This window comes from Cydia pomonella, chromosome 19 (genome assembly GCF_033807575.1).
Source record: "Cydia pomonella isolate Wapato2018A chromosome 19, ilCydPomo1, whole genome shotgun sequence".
In the NCBI taxonomy this organism is placed as follows: domain Eukaryota; kingdom Metazoa; phylum Arthropoda; class Insecta; order Lepidoptera; family Tortricidae; genus Cydia; species Cydia pomonella.
This window is the reverse complement of record NC_084721.1, coordinates 6,238,928-6,253,108: the sequence shown is the minus strand read 5'-3', so window position 1 is coordinate 6,253,108 and position 14,181 is coordinate 6,238,928. Positions and strand designations below refer to the sequence as shown.

The 14,181-nt window shown below is 39.6% G+C and overlaps 1 protein-coding gene across 1 annotated transcript in view; it reads left to right on the top strand.

The window, feature by feature from the left end:
* The window catches only part of LOC133528275 (ubiquinone biosynthesis monooxygenase COQ6, mitochondrial), a 29,718-nt gene extending 20,242 nt beyond the window's left edge, over positions 1 to 9,476 (top strand). The window contains exons 4-9 of the mRNA XM_061865589.1: positions 602 to 709; positions 1,508 to 1,678; positions 2,397 to 2,599; positions 3,756 to 3,871; positions 5,053 to 5,219; positions 8,678 to 9,476. Of these exons, the coding sequence (XP_061721573.1) occupies positions 602 to 709; positions 1,508 to 1,678; positions 2,397 to 2,599; positions 3,756 to 3,871; positions 5,053 to 5,219; positions 8,678 to 8,707 (795 nt within the window). The 3' untranslated portion in view covers positions 8,708 to 9,476. The remainder of the gene's footprint in view (positions 1 to 601; positions 710 to 1,507; positions 1,679 to 2,396; positions 2,600 to 3,755; positions 3,872 to 5,052; positions 5,220 to 8,677) is intronic.
* The last annotated feature ends 4,705 nt before the right edge of the window (positions 9,477 to 14,181 follow it).

Sequence of the window (14,181 nt, the reverse complement as noted above, 5' to 3'; positions counted from 1 at the left end):
AGCTATATTGGCTACCATTTTACCCGTTGTTAGATGCTTTTAAATGTAAACAAGATGTTCACATTGGGCAAATGATTGCGCGTTGACATACACTGACTTACGGCCGAATTTGCTTACAGTACAGAGTACTGTACCGACAGTAGTCAGTAGGACAGTAGGACTACCCAGAGCATGACTCAGGATAGAGTAACGCCTAAAATTATGACCGAACACGCCTAAGGTTAACGTCTAAGTATCTTTGTCTTATAGTGTTGTACGGTCACAGACTAATTATTGACCCATATACGGTTCAAGCTAATTTGGCTGTCAATACGCTATGACATCTCCAATGTTAACCAAAGGATATTATTGGCTTGATTATCATGACTTGATATCATTGGCTTGACTACGGTTTAAAACAAGTTAACGCTCAATGGCTCAACAATTAAAGTCCGTGACTGTACAAGTTATTTTTATCACATGCATAAAAGTTGTTGCAGTCTTGGTTGTGTTTATTGCCCATGATAATACACCGTCGCTTTCTAATACCACCAGTAAAGCTCAAGCTCTATATCATATCACGGCATGCGAGATAAGCCTATGTTCATGTTGACGTTTACAGATCGGCGCGGACGGAGCCAAGTCAGCCGTGCGCGAGGCTATGGGCGTGCAATACTTGTCGTGGAGTTACGACCAGATGGGCGTCGTTGCCACCTTGGAGTTAGCTGAGGTAAACTACTAACAGTCAAAGATATAGTACTTCAAAAATGACAAGCACGCTGGCCACAATACACCATGGGATGGAGCCACATCCGCTGTGCGTGAGGCAATGAGCGTGCAGTACCTCTTGTGGAGCTACTAGGCATCGTTGCCACTTTGAAGTTTTTTAGCTGAGGTAAACCATTTAAATTTTAACTTTAAAAACTTAAACGTAGCATATGTAATTTACATTTCTTGTAAACCACCTCCTTGAGACTTGAAATGACAATAAGCTAGCTACTTTACGGCGTAGCATACCGTAGTTTGGGGGCAATCCTGATAGGTAGGTACATAGGTACTTAGTAATTAGAATTTATACAACTCTGTACATCGTATTATAAATAGATCCGATTGCTCTAATTATAAAATGGAAGTGCCTCTTTAACTTTGCTCAACCCGTTACCATCAAGATGTCGTCTCTTTGACTTTCCCAATCCAAGTGAACGAGTCTGTACAACACTCCTTAGCTTCCGCTTACCCCTACCACTTCCTAACTAAGGTAAGTCATGAAACATTACCTATCACTCTCACATTAATTTAGTTATTTTCGTAATGTTGCCAACGTAAAATTCATATTTGCTTACACTATTTAGTATTATTATTAAGAAATCATGACAATCGTTAATACTACAATTCCTCTCCAGTGTACTTTACTAAGGTTATCGTTAAATGCTGTCGTTTCCGAAGGAATTACCATTAAAATCGTGTTAAGATATTGTGACGACTTTTACTATACCTATTAACTAACAGTGTGTTTATCAAATTCCAGGAAACTGAAAACACAACAGCATGGCAGCGGTTCCTCCCCACTGGTCCTGTTGCGTTATTGCCCCTCAACTCCAGACAGAGCTCCCTCGTGTGGTCCACGAACGTGGAACACGCCAAGCAGTTGCTCCAACTGCCTGAGGAACAGTTCGTCGATGCGCTGAACGATGCCTTGGTAAAATTTTTACTTCAATCACTGGTCCTGTGGCGTTACTCCTCGACCCCTGGCACAGCCCGCTAGTGTAGTCCATTAACGTGGAACACGCCAAGCAGTTACTACAGCTGCCCGGAGAACAGTTTGTGGATGCGCTGGACGATGCCATGGTATATACTTTATCAGTTCAACGATGGTCCCAACGTTCAACAACTTTACCCGTCAAGTCCAGACAAAGCCAGAGCTCAACGAGTTACACGTTGTTATTAGAAACTAAAATTATTTTCTACTTAAATCTATCGCTAGTTTGCCTATAACGGTCGCTGTTATTGGCAAGAAAAGCATCACATGTCTTTAGGGTTCCGTACCCAAAGAGTAAAACGGGACCCTATTACTAAGACTCCGCTGTCCGTCTGTCCGTTCGTCTGTCACCGTCCGTTCGTCCGGCTGTATCTCTTGAACCGTGATATCTAGACAGTTGAAATTTTCACAGATGATGTATTTCTGTTGCCGCTATAACAACAAATACTAAAAAAGTACGGAAACATCGGTGGGCGAGTCCGACTCGCACTTGTCCGGTTTTTCTATAGAATATGACCTCATAGGTAGCCCGATCATCTAATCAACGCGACCATAATACGTAAACCCAATAGTTGACAGATAGATGACGCTCTCATAGACATATCCTTTAAATTATTTCCTAATAAGACGAAACTTACATTACCCATTTTATTTTCAGTGGAAGCAGTACCCTCGCAGCGGTACCGTAGACACCATGACATCCTGGCTAAGCTCGTGCCTGAAGAACCTAGGTCTCCCGGACGGCACAGCCCGGCAATTACCTCCTTCAGTCCGTGAGATCGTGCCCAAATCGCGAGCCGCCTTTCCTCTAGGGTTTGGGCATAGCACTCGGTACATCGCTCCCGGTGTCGCACTTATAGGGTAAGTACTTGCAAGGATGTTATGATACAGTCAGATACCAGGACATCCCGGTTAAGCTCATGCCTGAAGAGCCTAGGCCTCCCAGATACAATGCTCCCGGCCCCGGCGTCGCATTTATAGGGTGAGTGGTATTTGCCACGATATACATAGACACTGTAATGTAATAACTGAGCTCATGTCAGAAGAACCTAGGTCTCCTGCACGGTAAAGCGCGTCAGATACCGCCTTTGTCGTAAGATCACACCTAAATCGCGAGCCGCCTTCCTTCATAAAGGGTAAATATTGGCCTGGATGTCACGCTACAGTAAGGCACCATGAAATCCAGACATGTATCAAGAACCAATGTCTGCCGGACATTACGGTGCGGCAGTTTACCCCTTCTGTCTGACATATCATAGTACTCGGTGTATGCTACTGCGGCGTCGGGTGAAGTGGTTCAGGTGGCTCCTTTTAATACTGAGAAAGGTAATAAATCATACAATCCACTTGATACCGAGCGTTTACCGTAGACTAGGGACGCTTGCAACTTCAAGGGCACCATATCATTTCCAGAGTTTAATGGGAGTTTTCATAATTCACAGCTGATTGCCGCAGATCAGTCCGCTAATAGGGTTGTTTCCATCTACAAATCTTAGGGCAGAATTGTATCCCAATAAATTCTTTTGGATTTTAAGAACATGTTAGACTACTTTTAGGGGACCTGTAATGACCGTATTTTTGTAAATATTGATTTTGAAATATCTTTTAGCACACGTCACGTGACCAAACTCGAAACGTCTTTGAAGATTCTGATGACGTCACAACTCTCGGATTAACACTGTTGACAGTTAGGCGATAAACAACAAATGACAAATGTCAGTTGACAGCTCGTATCTTCTACGTGTGTATCTAGTTGTGTCAAACCGTAAACTGTGACGTCACACAATTTTCAAAGAGCGTTTTAGGCGCGAAAGCATCTGTCAAAATGTATTTTGTTAATTTAACATATTTAAAGCCGTTTTTAGTGTGAAAGTCGAATTTTAGGGCAACTTTTAGTTAATATAGAACGTAATACAAGCGTTTAAAAAAATTGGAAACAACCCTATTGTGGTTGATGCAACTGATCCTTATTCCGTAGTATTACCACATTCTCAGATGGGAATGCTTGTGTCCCCAGAGACGCGGCGCACCGCGTGCACCCGCTGGCGGGGCAGGGCGTCAACCTCGGCTTCGGCGACGTGCGCGACCTCGCCGCGTGCCTCTCCGACGCCGTCTACACTGGATTACATTTGTGTAAGCTTCGTGAATCATAATAAAACAAGAGACCGTCTTCGTTGTCTGCGCGCTGAGCGCTACCAGTGGCGCGACCCTCCTCCTTTCGGCTTTTCCCGGCTCCGTTCGGCTCAGCATTGCTCCGAGAAATTATTAGGGTCGGCACAACTTGACGTCCCTATACGTGCACGACCACAGATAAGATAATGACTTGAACTTTGACAACCCTAAATGGCCGAAAGAGATAGTGCCATTCATTAGAAAGGAACGGCATAATTCTTCCCTGAATCGCTGTCAAATATCGGTTTTGTAGGAAGTGTCATTTCTGTACGGTAGTACTATTATTTATTCTGTGGCGCTACATCTACCGTGACGTAGCCACACATTATGTTCATGAGGGACACGACCCCCCTCTGGGCCATGGGCTAGGTCTATAATGAATAAGTTTCAATGTATTATTGCGGAAAAATAATTAGAATTTGACCATGTGCAAACTTAGAGTAGACAGACTCTTTAGCCATTATATCTCATCTTAAGCACTTTCCTAGTTCCTGCATTGTAAGAAAGCCCTGGGTCCGCTTTTTGATAACCTAATTCCAAGCACGTAAGAACTGAACTCTCAACTTTTTTTGGAAGCGACACATCTTACCATCGCCCGTGGTTAGTCTTTGCATAAGCTTGGAATGAGGGCTACCGTTTTTGTGCTCACCAGCTGGCGCCACTGTAGGTCTAGGTTCAGAAAAACAGATCTCAAAATTTGCTATGCTTATTGTTTAAAAATCAATACGTTCAAAACACAAAGGCATTTTAAATTTTAACGTCTAAATATGCCGTTTTTTCAACCTGATTAATTTTGCATATATTTTAGTTGGCACTTTTTTAAATTACTAACATTGATTGAACTAAGTATATCTAATGTTTACCATTATTAATCAAAGATGGAAAATGATCTACCATAATTATGAATAAGGAGTGAAAAATCGCGATAAAAAAGCTTGCGACCCCGAAAAATTCTATGCATTTGACATTTTGAAAGAGCTCCGTCTACACTAGCGCCCCTAGCGGCGAAATTAAACTCATTCTGTACAATACTGTCTGTAGACTGAGTTTTAACCTACACGCCCTGAATACAACTTATAATGCTTCCTAATATTCTGGCTACTCTGCTAGTCCTAATCCTAAAATATCAGTTATTCTTTCAGGTGACAACTCCTGGCTAGAGAAGTACGAGACGTCCCGCCAACGCCACAACGTGCCGACACAGCTGGCGGTGGACGCGCTGCACCGGCTGTACAGCGTGGAGCTGCCGCCGCTGGTCCTCGCGAGGAGCCTCGGCCTGCAGCTCACCAACGCGCTGCGCCCCGTCAAGGTACACTCTACTGTAAACATGTGGCATACCTTTGTGTAAGGGCTGAGTGGACGCTCGTTGGGCGTACAGCGGGGCGGGTTGTGCATGTTCAACGAATGCAAACGTATAGGAGGCCCGACGCCACGCTGCACGCCGCGCCGAGCGAGCGGCCGCTCAGGCCTTATGTTTAGGGGCATGGCACACTGCAGCCGATTTGCACGTCGCTCCAAAATTAGAGCGAGACAACGCTATGCGCGTATTATAACGATATCCCGCTTGCACGTCGACGTGCGAATCTGACGCAGTGTGCCATGCCCCTTACTCATTCATAATTTGGCCATTACAGATATTTAAATTTGTACACTAAACCCGTTTTTTAGATTTGAGATTTTTTATATTATTTTTACTCAGTCAATCGCGAGCTCTTTCCATCCTAATAGAAGAAAAAAAAGTGTCCAAAAATGTCCATACAATTTTCTTTATTTCCATTGCTATACCGTCATACAAAGGTTATTAAAAATTACAATGGAATAAAAATCTTTTACAGTACATATGGGGCTACTTTATAGCACTAGTGCGAGAAGTAGCATATTACGTTACTGTGTCGAACATTTAAAGGGCCATATGTACTGTAAAACGTTGTACGATACATGTGCGAATAGGTAATTCGCAAATCGTGTCGATTTAAAACACTCCCTTCGGTCGTGTTTTAATTTATCGCCACTCGTTTCGAATTTCCTATTTTTCGCACTTGTATCGTAATGTACTATTTTATCCTATCAGGATCAAAAGAGCTCCCGAGATATTCTAAGTTAAAATAACATAAAAATTCTCAAACCAAATAAACATACTATACAGGATGAATCCTAAGTCGTGAACAGAAACATATGTTTCTTTCTGTTTAAATTTAGTTTAAACATGTGGACGTGACAACAGGCAAAAATATGTACGCGTTGTTTCTCAATTCTTTAATTAAAAAATTGTTTTAAATTTACTGAGTCTCATGGTCACCCTAATTGCTACGTCAAACTGTCATAGACCCAGGGCATGTTATTAAGATTAATCATTCAACCTTTTTGTATTTGCTGGTAAGAACGTTGAAAAAAGATTAAATTGACAATGACAAATTCAAAAGTCATAACATGACGGTACGAATTTAAATTGAAAATTATCAATTCGCGTTTAAAATGCCGGCTGCATATCCTTACACTTTTATTGAGCGTTTCGAAATGGTAAGACTTTACGCTCGAACCAACAGTACAGAGCAAACACGAGAAGGATTTCAAGAACATTACCCCGAATCACCAGTGCCGACACACAACCTGATTCGTAGCATGGTTTAAAATCTCCGGGACTATGGACAGTTTACTGTTCCAGCTCATGCACAGGCGAGAGGAAGGCCGATTATTCGCCCGGAATACCTGTACAGACGGATACGGAACTACTTTAACAGAAACCCACAAGCGAGCACAAGACAAGCTGCCAGACGCTTTCGTGTAAGCCAAATGTACGTGTGGCGTTTGCTTAATGCGTCTGGCCAACATCCGTTTCATTTTCAGCCCGTACAGGATCTCGTGTTGGCAGATTACGCGAAAAGAGTAGAATTTTGTCGGTGGCTGTTGCAAAACCAGGATACAAACATCCTATGGACCGACGAAGCGACATTTACTAGGATCGGACTTTTCAACCAGCACAACGAACATTGGTGGAGCGAACAAAACCCACACGTTGCGCGAAAGAATGCGTATCAAGTGAGGTTCAGTGTGAATGTTTGGGCGGGTATTGTCAATAATACAGTAATTGGGCCTCACTTTATTGTAGGGCGTCAGAATGGCCCAAACTATCTTCATTTCCTACGTCATGTCCTCCCAGGATTGCTTGAAGGAGTGCCTCAGGGGGAGTTAGTGGACTTGCATTATCAGCAGGGCGGAGCTCCAGCTCATTTTCAACGTGACGTCCGTAATTACTTGGATAATTAATACCCGGAACGCTGGATAAGCCGAAATGGACCCATACAATGGCCACCGCGTAGTCCTGACTTAACGCCTTTGGACTTTTACCTATGGGGTGAAATCAAGAGAAAGGTTTATGAGCAGGTATCCAACACAGTGGCAGAACTTCGTCTTAAAATCATAGCCGCTTTTGACGAAGTAAAAGCGGACGAATTTGTACTAAGGAGAGTCAAAGATAACAACAGGAGACGGGCACAGTTGTGTGATGAATTAGGAGGCGAGTATTTTGAACATTTGTTAAAGTATGTATGAAATTAGCGTTAATTTTAAAATAAACTACGATTAAGAACCAATAAGTGTGTTTGCATTAAATGTACAGTGTAGGTTTTTGAAGTACACATGATGATCTTGTTTGATAACGTAAGTAGGCTCAATAAATGAGATAAAATAATTCTGCATAACAAGTGGTAGCTTAAACGCTGGTGGCTTAGCGATAAAAGCGTGCGACTTGCAATCCGGAGGTCGCGGGATTAAACCCCGGCTCGAACCAATGAATTTTTCGGAACTTATGTAATGATATCATTTGATATTTTACCAGTCGTTTTTCGGTGAAGGAAAACATCGTGAGGAAATCGGACTAATCCCAATAAGGCCTAGTTTACCCTCTGCTTTAGAAGATCATATGGCAGTAGCTTCCGTAAAACCTAGTGCCTACGCCAAATCTAGGGATTAGTTGTCAAGCGGACCCCAGGCTCCCAAGAGCCGTGGCAAAATGCCGGGATAACGCGAAGAAGAAAAACAAGTGGTAGTTTAAGCTACAGACCAAATCTTGTCGAATAGGGTGACCATAAGGTTGGTGTTTTGGTTATAAATTATTATCAATAAAGTTTAATTGTTTGCTTGTAGAGATAATGCAATGAATTTGCCTTAAAATACTGTAATAGAAACAACAATTTCTGTTTACGACTTAGGTTTCACCCTGTATAACATGTATGTAACTGAACGTAAGCAATTACTCAAACTCATTAATGTTCCGATCATACTGAGCAACTTTTACTATGGGACCAACTCTGAAATCGAAAATAAAATGACTCCCATAGGAAATTTCAGCATCAGACCAGCAAAATGTATAAAACACCCAAATTATTTTTCGCGATTTCAGGGTTGGTCCCATAGTAAAATATGCTCATTACGAGCTTAACATTAACGAGTTTAAGTAATTGCTTTACGTTCAGATACATATCGTATACGACTTCAAGTAAAATGGCCGAATTGCTAATTCGATTTTGTTTCGATTTTTATCAGACCCCGTCTAACCCCCTAATCCAGTACAACGTGATTAATGGACAACCCCTCTTAAGGGCCAGTTGCACGTTGCACCGATCTGATCCGTGATTGACATTATCTATATTCCTTATGATTGAAAACTTGAAATTCGAACTCGCTCATTAGGACCTAAACAAATGCAGCGCCATCTGCGTTGATCGTTGATTTCATTTATTGAATGTCTTTTTTATTTACTTTCAGAAAATGATTATGTCGCATGCTACAACGTAAGCGGCCAAAGAAAAGCGTATCTCAAACGGTGCACGGCAGAAAAGGCTGATAAATATGATTAAGAATGGATGAAGATTGAAGAGTTCAGAGTCCGCAACAAGCTCGGCCGAATTTGACCTACCCATACAAACGGAGTTTCGTTCTCATTTTAAAACTACGTGTTGGATTGTAATGGAACCTCGCACATACAATGACACACACACACTTTATATAGCTATAGCTTATAAAACAAACGAAATAGAGCAAAAACAAGTTTTATATGAAAAACTTAAAACGCTGTATTTTTTTAACTATGGTATCTGAAGCTACATAAACTAATTACAGGACTAGATATACCTTATCCTATTGTAAGTACAAACCTTCAGATCAATCTAGCTAGTCGTTTTAAAATGACAGCGTAACTACCTTTGTATGGAGGACCGAGCTTGCTTGATATTATAGTTAGAATAGAATAGAAGAAATTTATTCAGAAAACGCTTAAGTTTAGGGAATACATGAGACGACAGAATCAATTTATTATTAAGCGTCACTGAAAAGGTCTCCACTCAGCTTAATGTCAAGATACCACCTAAGGATCTCGACGTTGGTCTTCCGTGGAAACCGTAGTTTGTACCTGAAGTGGAAGTGTGCAATTATTTAAGAACCGGTTGATGGTAAAAGTATAACTTTGTTGTTGAGTTTTATAATTTTGGTAATTTTTATCTAGAAGTTCCCGTTTGTAATATATTAACGTGTTTGTGGAAAATAAAATCTTGTGAAATGTTGAAAATAGTTTAATTTGTCCTACTTAGGGTCTGTTGCACAAAGTCTGAGTAAAGTATTGGATAGCTAATTAACAAATAAATTTACTACCAGATAAAACTTCCTGCCAAACTTAGCACTTTATCTACCAGTTAAGCTTATTTGAAGATTGTGAAACGCCAATGATGACTGTATTCGTCAGATAAGTGGCAAGTAGCTTATTCGGGACTTTACTTGTACATTGTGAAACAGGGGCTTACCGAAGTGATTCCATAATTGCTCCGTGAGCACAGTTTTGTACGGAGCGCTAAAAATCTATCAAGCGATATTCATTTTAGAAAGGATGGTGATCGCCATAACTAAACAAAACTTATTATTATTATTTTAAACTTTATTGCACAATAAAAATAAGTACAAATGGCGGACTTAATGCCTTAAGGCATTCTCTAGCAGTCAACCATAGGGCAAAACAGAAATTCTCGAATGTGGGTGCAGTGAGAAAAATAATTCAAAAGAAATGACAAGTATAAAAGTAATTTTAAAAAACTATTTACAATTTTGGACATTAATAACATTATTTACAATGTTACACAAATTATATTAGGTACTACATATATATAGACATATTGCTATATAAATAACATAATATATATATATAAATATAACATGTAATATCAATATACAACATATAATATATTATATAATAACAATGTATTATAAAAACTATGCATATGCGCGGAGGAGGACTAACTTACTTGTGCGGGTGCTTGTGAAGCATACGTTTGAAAACAAACTTGCTTGGGGCTTGTCTAATTGTCAGGGGAAGTGCATTCCAGAAACGGATTGCTTGAACTAAAGTGCTTTTTTAGTTAGTTTGAACCCATGATTCATTGATTGTATGAGATTTGTAAAGCCTAATGACTATAGGGACCGTGCGCGTTGGAGGGTCTGCCATCTTGTGGCCTGAATCGGAACCATAAACATGCACATTTACACGTCACGTGTTTTCTTGTGCATAGTAGGTTCTGCCATCTTGTGGGCTACATCGAAACAAAAAACATCACATTTACGCCTCGCGCCAAAAATCTGACGGCTCCTGTGCTGCCTCCTACAGTTCATGCACGCTCCCTATTATTCATAATAACGTCTGTGGGTGAGGTTGGCCGATAGAGATATTTTGCACATAGCGCCAAATTCTTGTTTTTTACAAGCTATTTAACTTGCCCTGTTAGTATATATATAAGTTACTGTGGGTCAAATCTTGGAAGCTAAATTTGACCCACTACCCGATTTCCGATTGAGCTGAAAATTTGCATACATATGTAAGTCGGGTGACAGTGCAATATTATGGTACCATCGAGCTGATCTGATGATGAAGACAGGAGGTAGCCATAGTAACTCGGTGATAAAACAATGCAACCTAATTGTGTTTGGAGTTTTAGAATTGTCTCGATGAGTATTAGTTGCCTGGGGTAAGAACAGTACAGTCAGCTTCTACCAAAAATGTTTTTTTTTGCCAAAAGCCTATTATTTATGTCCTCGATGTTAACCCTTTAACCAGATCTCATAGAACAAAAGATACGTAAAGCCTATGCTGGCGTCATCTATGAAAACCTATTGCAGTTTCTATGTTTATTAGCGAGACCAATCCTTTTGATTTCCAAGAGGCGATGAGCGATGACATGACAAAGGTATTGTGACTTATGACGCCAATACCTAATTAAACAAAGACATTGTCTAATGAATCTGAATTCATTTACAATCTTAAAGGTCTTTAAATGTGTTTAATGATAATGATCTACCTAGCCATTAAACTAAAGTAATGCTATTTGCGTGGTTATTTTAAATGACCAGCCAATACCTCATTAATCATTTCGACTGTTAATTCAAACAATGTTTTGAGAAATTCACTCATGTATTAAGTAATTTTACGTAACTTTATCTAAATACCCCATTAGCGATTAGCGGCATTTAATCTCAAAATCTCATCATAAATCAAAAAAATGAGATTCTGTATAAAACTTGTCAGTATAATAGTGGAACGCGCATCTGATGTGTAAAGCGTCGGCCTACATGAGACTATTATACTTAGATATATGTTACAAACACACACGCACGCACACAACTCACACACACATATATACGTATACACAGCCACATTGAGCCTAAATAGATACTTAAATAAAAATATTTTTAAGAATAAGTAATAATTAATCAAATGTAAATTATACCAATTTGTCAATTCATTGTAAAATTATAATGTTACCTAATTTAAAACTTGTCTTAGAGTAGATATCTAAAACTGTAATCTGGAAGAGAGAGGTCTCTTGACACAGGTACTTCATACCTATTAGGAGGACTGTCCCAAATTATTTTATTGAATGTGTTATAATAACCACGAAAATACTTAGTGTTAAGTAGGTACTGCGCAGTATGCTTGTTTACGAATTACAATGGTCTCATTATTAGTCATTATCACAATGATATTTTATTATCGGAATTCTTTTGTGTCTCACTGAATAATATGTACCTACACTTAGCATGTTGTTTACATTTCACGGGAGTCTTATTTATTATCAAATACATCGACAGAAATGCGTAATACGAATTTTGAGAAAACAAATACGGTTAGCAAATTTATTCTGTGCCCCTGCCTGCATACAATACAATAGGGAGTAGATTGTGTCAAACGGGATCAAAATGACATATTTACGGCGTAGGCATGCCTTGAATCCTGGACGAAGCGAAAGATTCTAAAATAGAATCCTAAGCGTATCGAGGAATGCAACTTACTGTTGGTTTTATAGTTAAGTTTAATAGGTTGTTAATGTGCTGTTGACTCAATTACTTAATATTCTCAATAGTAGTGTTGATTTGTAATAATTGTAATTATAATTAAGTTCGTTTCGTATTATGTACCTGTACCTTTTTGGCGGCAGTTCAACCGTCTCACATTTGGTTGGACACTTTGCCAAATACTTCTTCGTCTTATGTCTGTTTACTTCAACAAAATCATTACTTTTAGACTTTGCTATATATATTTAGCTTCCTACCCAAATAAAAGACGTGAATTCACCATACTTGTGAGGTTTCTTTGTTCCCTACAACATGCAACCTGCATCAAGGCCACGTTGAGAACAGCTGCTGAGGTCTGCAAACACGACTAGACTAACAATGTATGAGATTCAAATACGTTTAGTCTCTTTTTCCTCTAGACTGATGCCCTCCATTCCACAAAGCACGCAACGCTCACACAGCTGACGTCATCCGGCTGTTCAGCGCGCGCATGCCATATTTATAGCTCACAGGCAAATACTAGAACGTTTTCATGTTGTATTAAAGTTCAATTCGGCGTACATACTTCGTGTCTCTTATCACATGACTAACGTGACTCAATAATATACCACCTCGATTTGTAACTGCGTCAATGCAGTTTATGAAAATACTAATGTTTGGAAACAATATCTTGCTAAATAGTGATTCAAATCAATGAACCATATTTCAAAGAAGTACTTACCTACCTATGTAGGTACTTGAATGCAAATGTCCGTTGGCAAAATGTCGGTTATAACCGTTTTAATTCCCACGTTTTCCATGGTAGATTTGTTTGATATTATTATTTTACTTCTATTGTATTTCAACTTGAGGGTTCTTTTTACCTGAGGGGTGTCCCAGGAAACCCGTTTGACATTCTTTTAGATTTTATGTTTTATAAATACATAGGTAATAAGGCAAGTATAAGTAAAGTACTCACTACTGAGCCCTATACGGGTTAATATGAAATAGAGCTAGGTAGGTATTTGCTGTATACCTACTTGGTTTCGTTCTGTGGGAGATGTGAGACTATTTTGGAACTCCTAGGAATAAAGGTAGGTAACTATAATATTAACTATAAGTAATTTATTTTATACCTTCCTTTACCTATGATATTCATTTGGAAATATGGAATACAGATGGAATATTTTACTAGCACTAGCAGGCGTTCTACCTACTATCTATACTACTTACATAATATTATATTACCTACCATAGAATAGACATAGATAGGTATAGGTAGAGGTACTTATACTACTTACCTAAAGCACTGGTTTTTATGATAAGTTAAGTAGGTAGATAGGTACCTATGGATTTTGTATAAAGAGTTGAGCTTTAGGAGATTCTAATAATTTCCAAATAAAACCCTATGAATTCCAAAGTACCCCACGCGCCGTTATAATTACCCCTAGTAGGTATCTATTACTTGTCTCAACATGTTTTGGTACCTAGCTAAACAATGACTAATCATTTCGTCATGATATTCATGTAGGTTCTGGAATTTGGCATTTTCCTAGGTAGGGTAGGTAGGTAGTTTTCCTGTTTTTGTAAATTGATAATTTTAGGATTTTTAGGTTTTACTCGTTCTTAGACTTTGTAAGCAAAAATTAGGACCGGGGTAGTGGGTACCTAGGAGGCCCCGTTCCTTCATTCCCCCTCTACCAAGGCGATCATCGACCGTCCGACATTCATTTCATCTTCCTACCCCTCTCCCCTTCCGTACCCTCGCCGTTGGCCCGCATTGCTTGCGAAAACATGCGTCAATGCGCGTTCGGATACTCGCGTGCCTGGCAATCTGTAGCCAAATAAAATTGGATGGAATATTCTCGAAAAATGACTAAAGTGTATACCTACAAATAAGTTGTTTTATATGCTTATTTATAGGTGGTTGTATTTTCTCAAACCTGTAATATAGTTAG